Source organism: Neomonachus schauinslandi, chromosome 4, assembly GCF_002201575.2.
Source record: "Neomonachus schauinslandi chromosome 4, ASM220157v2, whole genome shotgun sequence".
NCBI classification, from domain to species: Eukaryota; Metazoa; Chordata; class Mammalia; order Carnivora; family Phocidae; genus Neomonachus; species Neomonachus schauinslandi.
The window spans coordinates 93,991,159-93,997,024 of record NC_058406.1 but is presented as its reverse complement, the minus strand read 5'-3'; the positions used below and the strand labels follow the sequence as shown (position 1 = coordinate 93,997,024).

General features: G+C 47.3%; 1 protein-coding gene across 2 annotated transcripts in view; it reads right to left on the bottom strand.

The window, feature by feature from the left end:
• The window catches only part of MAGI3 (membrane associated guanylate kinase, WW and PDZ domain containing 3), a 242,179-nt gene extending 238,548 nt beyond the window's left edge, over positions 1-3,631 (bottom strand). For both annotated transcript variants that reach the window (XM_044914587.1, XM_021690023.1), the window contains exon 1: positions 3,102-3,631. In XM_044914587.1, coding sequence (XP_044770522.1) covers positions 3,102-3,417 — 316 coding nt within the window. In that variant the 5' untranslated portion in view covers positions 3,418-3,631. The remainder of the gene's footprint in view (positions 1-3,101) is intronic.
• Between the last annotated feature and the right edge of the window lie 2,235 nt (positions 3,632-5,866).

Here is a 5,866-nt window from a genome sequence, read left to right as displayed (position 1 = left end):
AAGGAAGGAAGGAAGGAAGGAAGGAAGGAAGGAAGGAAGGAAGGAAGAAAAAAGGCAGGGTTGTACTTAAGAAACAGGTGACCAGTTGCACCAAGGACTAGGTAGAACTAAAGACTGTCCTCGAAGCAGGAATGTACTGACTGCTATGTATTATGTGAATACTAAGTAAGATTCCAGTAAGAAATTCCCTAATTCTCTCAAGAAAAAGAAAACCTCCCATATTTTAAAGAGGTTTTGTTGTTGTTGTTGTTGTTGTTGTAATCTTTAATGGAATTTGCAAGTAAGAAAAAAAAAGTACTAAAGCCCAAATCAAAGCTGAAGACAGTCACTGCCAGAGAGAACCTTCCTTAAGTCATCCGGGTGTTGATGATGGCTTTGGCTGAGCTCGCCTTAGCATGTACTAGACAAAAAAGGAGAAAGCTAGAAAGGATCCATACTCATCCTTTTGCCATGGACTTTGTCAGAAGACCATGAATGCGAGATCATTCCACACTAATATTACATCCTACAGAAATGTTAAATATACTCTTGCACTGTACTAGTTTCTAAACGATGTTATGAATATAGTTTTACAAAGAGTTACTAATCAAGAGACAGTGAAAAGTACACTTTACAATTCCTTATTAAAATGGAAAATCCATTTCACTCACAAAGTTTAGATAAAATAAAAAAAAGCAATGCGCAGAGCAAATTCCTTTTTAAATTTCCTTACTTTGTATTTTCATACTTTTCAAATTTAAGCCTAACAGTATGGAATCCTGCCTCCTCCGGAGATGATATTTATGCTGTTTTTAATCACACCCAAAGTTCTAGGAATAACCTCTTCTAGTTCCTTAATTTCTAATATTTGAAGTCTTGGGCTTAACCTGCAAAAATCTTGCTATTTTATAACAAATGTTGTTTAAGCAAAACCATTTAAGAAAGCCATTTCACGTAATGCTTAACATGAGGCTATTAAGAAACTAAGAATACTATTCTTTGAGAAATTAGTAACTTTAAATTACAACTTACTTAGAAACGAGAATAATAATCTTAGAGGACACATAGTGGTATCCTTTAGAAATTACTGAAGCAGAGCATATCTTTAAAAAAAATAAGTGTAGTATTCAGAACTTTTATTATTAATGATCAGAAATATGCTAAACCCATTAATATAAATTATTCCTTTTTTTTTTTTTTTTTGGCTAAACATTTAAAGTAGGAAAGTACCTGCACTTGTCAAGAGGGAAAAATTTTATTACTACAAAAATGTCAACTACATTCTGGGTCATATGATGTTTATTCAACACAGCTAATCTATATTACTGAATACACTCTAAACTTCGAATTATTTTCTTAAATTTGATATAAACGTTGAGAAAATATATAACATGCAGATCAGACTAATATTAAAGATCTCCCCAGTCTTCTAAAAGAATCACAATACTTTGAGGATATATCGACTTCCTCAACCTATTAAATCTTAAACTATTTTTGAAAATAACAGTTACATTCTCATTTATGCGCCCAACTAATCAAAACAAAACACAATGATGCAGATGTTCTCATTATTCCCTGACTCAGGGGATTTGAACTAAATGGCACCTACACCAGTAAACCGTGTATTATATAGTTTTTTGCATATTACAGACAGTGCCTGACTCGCTAAATTACAGCCCGCAAAACCTTTCCTCCACCTTTCACATATGGCTCTGAAAGTTTGAGTTAAGAACTTCTTAATTTGCAAAACTATACAGAAAAAGATGTTTAAAGTCTACCAAAGTTTTTTATATTAGCAATAAAAAAGAAAACCTTACATAAACTGTAAGCTTAAAATGAATACAATGAAACAGACCACATGAAGAAAATCTTAATTTAAGACTGCAGAGACATGTGTGTGTGTATACACCTACAATACTCACACATACGTATACTGCACCACAAACCATCAGTCCCCATTAAGCCCAAGGACTATGAAAGAGAAATTTCCAAAGTGAGCTGCTGAGAAAGAAAAAACACTGTGAGGGAGAGAACATGTTAAATTTTTCTCCCGAATTTTCTAGCATTTTGCAGTGAAGGGATGGACTGATCGTTCCAGCCCAAGTCACAATTAAACAGCCCATTATATTTTGATGCACTATATATTCAGTAGAGCACACTCAGCGAAACTAGTTTGATTTCTAATAACGTTGTGATAATTCTCTCTCCTACAAGCATCTCAGAAAACAGAGCCACCTTCTAACCAATGCTGAACCGACCAACAATGCTGTAGATAACAAATACATAAGAACCATTGCATACTATCAGATTTCACTGTACGCAGTCTGATCAATGCTCTGAAACATAAACGCAACGTGCTTTGCGGTAGATTTGACTTGCATAAAAGACACCAGGGCAACGGGGGTCCGTTTTACCCACCACTTCTACAAAATGTGTGTAAAATCAAAGATTTAGAAAAGATTTTACTCCGAAGAGACACCTAGGTCTTCTTCCGAAGCCCAGACTAACAGCTCCCGGCAAGAATACACTACTCGGCCACATATATTGTACAGCATCGATACCCAGACACCTGAAACCACCTGAACTGAGTTAGGCTGTCAGCTCCAAGGTGTTGCTAGCGTGCAAGCAACACTGAATGAAGCAGCTAAGCCCTCCTAGGTACACTAGGTGGTAACCTTGGCACCAAGTGCCTCAGTAGTACAAAACCTCTTTCCCTATTAGAAAATGCGTAAGACTGTTCCAAAGAATATGCTACAATCGTGAGAACCTTCTCCACAAAGGGGAGCAGCTGAAAAGGCTGGTTTTTTCTGTTTGTTTTTGTTTTTTTTTCTCTCCGGTCAGAAACTCTCGGTAGGAGACGGGGCTACAAATCTAAGAAACCCAGCTTCTGGTTGCAATACTATGACAGCTTGCAGAGCAGCCCCGCCAAACCAGAGCTCAGTTTTCCTATCAGCAAAATGGGAATCACCACCGCCACCCCTCCCCCTCGCCAGGGAGTCCGGCGCACCCTGGAAGTCTAAGATTACCCAGGGCGATAAGCGATGAGGAGTGGCCGCCGCTCCCAGGACGCCCACCCCGACTTCCCCCACAAACCCCGAGACAGAAAGGCAGGGCCGGCATACCTGGCTTCACAGTCTTGAGACGGATGGGCTCTCGGAAGTGGCGGATGACAGCCAGGGTGTCCCGGTTGGTGAGCCCGCTGACAGGCGTCCCGTTCACCTCCAGCAGCACATCCCCAGGGCTGGGCGCCTTGCCCGAGACGACGCAGCAGGTGCCCCCGCCGGGCTCCTCCCGGAGCCGCCCCAGGTAAGGGAACTCGCCGCGCTCCGCGCCGCCCCGGATCTCGGCGCCCAAGTCGCCCGGGGGCCCGGCCCAGGACACCGCGCACTCCTGCACCTTGCTGAGCCAGTGCTTCTTCTTCTTCAGCGTCTTCGACATCCCGAACCCCGCTGCACCATGGGGGAGACCCCGCGCGGGCGGCGGGGGCGCCGCTCCGGCCCCCTCTCAGCCTGGGGGCCCGGCGGCCCGTGCAGCCCAGCGAGGGGGCCTCGACGCTCCGGCGCCCCCACCCCCGACCGCAGCCCGCTGGGGCCGGGCTGCTCCAAGCCCCGAGACGCCCCTCGGACGCCCCTCCCGGCTGCGCTCCCCGGGGCTGCCGGGCTCCGCGAGGACCACCCCGGGCTAGGCTGAAGAAAGGAGAGGGGAACTGTCCCCGGGCAGCTCCTTTCGGGCGGGGTCACGGCCGCCGGCTGGCCCCCGGGCTCCTCGCCGGAGCGGCGGGAAAGACAGAAGCAGGGGGGCGGGGAGGTGAACAGGGAAGAGCCGGAAAGGGAAAAATCCGTCGGGGGCGCGCAGAAGCGCGCGAAGACCCGTCGCAGGATCGATCGCGGCTGCTGCGGAGCTGGAGCGCCGAGACCAACGCCTGCCCAAGCTGCCAGGAAACTGCTGCTTTCAAACCCGCCGCAACCTCCTCCGCCTCCCTCTTCCCTTCCCCCCCACCCTCGCCCATCCCTCATCCAGAGCCCCGCCCCCTCCTGCCGCGCGGCGCCCGGCGCGCTGCCGTCACAGGCCAGGCGCTTGGGAACGAGCCCCAGCACTCGTCTCCCTCGCCGGGGATTGGCCCCCAGCGGGTAGGGGGCGGATCCTCGACGAGAGTGAGGACCACCTATTGGTCGGTGGGAGTGGAGAAGGCGGGCACTAGGATGAGTGAAGTTTAAAGAGGGTGGAAAAAAGAAGTTTGAAGAGTGAGCGAGGCCGAAGGGAGGGGCAGGGGAATGGAACCGGCCACACATCGCAGGGCCGAGAGAGGCCCTCCTTACCGCGGCTGGAGCCAAGCGAAAACTCGGACACGGAAGAGCGGAGAGAACTCCGAGGTGGAGGCGTGGCTGGAGAGCCGGGCGGAGCAGGGGGTGGAGCCCCGGAGCCTGCGCGGGGAGCTTCCAGGAGAGGATGTACTTTGGAGGGGAGACGACGAGCCGAGTCTACTGCCCGAGGTGGCGGGCTCTCCAGGGTGGCCTGTCACAACCGATCAATTGATGTTTCTTGTTCGTTCACTCACACATTCAGCAAATGTTATTGGACGCCCATGATGGAAGGTAAGATAGAGTCCTGCATACTGCTGTGCGACCTGGGGCAAATTAGACAACCTCTCTGAGCCGCTGCATCTTGGGCTGAAAAGTGGAAATAATTATATCCCTCCAAGCAGTTGTGAAGATTCATGAGGTACATATAAAATATCTGCACAGTACCTCACAGAAGGTGGGTGCTTACCTTTTGGTAGCTGGTGATGTTAACGATGACTTTATGTCAGAAATTGTGCTAGGTACTGGGTTTCAAAGATGAAGAAAACAGCCGTCAAGGAGGTCAGAGTCTAGTGGGAGAGACTGACAAGTTCACAGACTGCCTGAGATGAGGTAGGGTGATGTGGAGGTAGAAGGTAGGATTAGAACTAGCCCAGGAACCAGCAGACCTGCATGCTACTTACTTGCTGTTTGACCTTGGCCAAATCTCAGCTTCAAGTTTATTCATCTGTGAAAGAGGTGGAGGGAGGACTAACATTGAATAAAGAACATCTTAGGTCCCTTCCAGCACTAATTTTTCAAAAACTCTTGAGCATTCTGTCTTCCCTCACTTGACTCACACTCTCCCAGTCTTTTTGTCTTTTAAAAATCTTATCCATTCTCAGCCCAAATGCCATCTCTTCCAAGTAGCCTTTGATTTCTTGTCCTCCAAGTAGAAACTTTTCTTGAGCTATGATACTTTGTCTTACTTTTTCAGAGTGACTCCTAATTATATAGTCTCCTGTCTCCCTTTAATGGTTGAGGAAAGCCCTTATTTACACTATGAATAACTCCACAGAATCTCATCATGTATAAGATAGAGGGGACCAAGTTTCAACGACTGCAGTGATTTTGTTCACACCATTGTATCAGTCAGAGCCTAGCAGGAAACAAATGGTACTTTGCAAAGATGTGGGCAGGCTGTGGGAAACCACAAGGGTAGTGTGGAACCCTAGGGCTACAAGCTCCTAGGTCTGTAGAAGGGGAGGGAACCAAAATTCAGCACCAAAAAGGCAGCCGGACAGGAGCCTGTGAACTTCAGTCAAGGGATGCAGTCAGCCTAAGTAATTGTCCAAGGAGAAAGCTGGGGGATTTATATCTCACTCACCTCCCTCTTCCAGTCTCCTGCTGGTACATCCCAGTGGCCAAATCCAACCAGAAGCCAGAGGGCAAGAGAACCCTTTGCTCCGGTCCATCTCAGTCAGTCACACAAAGAAGAGGAAACCCTGCATCTGGAGAGAAAAGGGGGAAATACCCAGCACAGACATGTGGATTGCTCCGATTTACCCAGATCTGAGACAAAGCTGGAATATTTTTTTCTGAAGTAT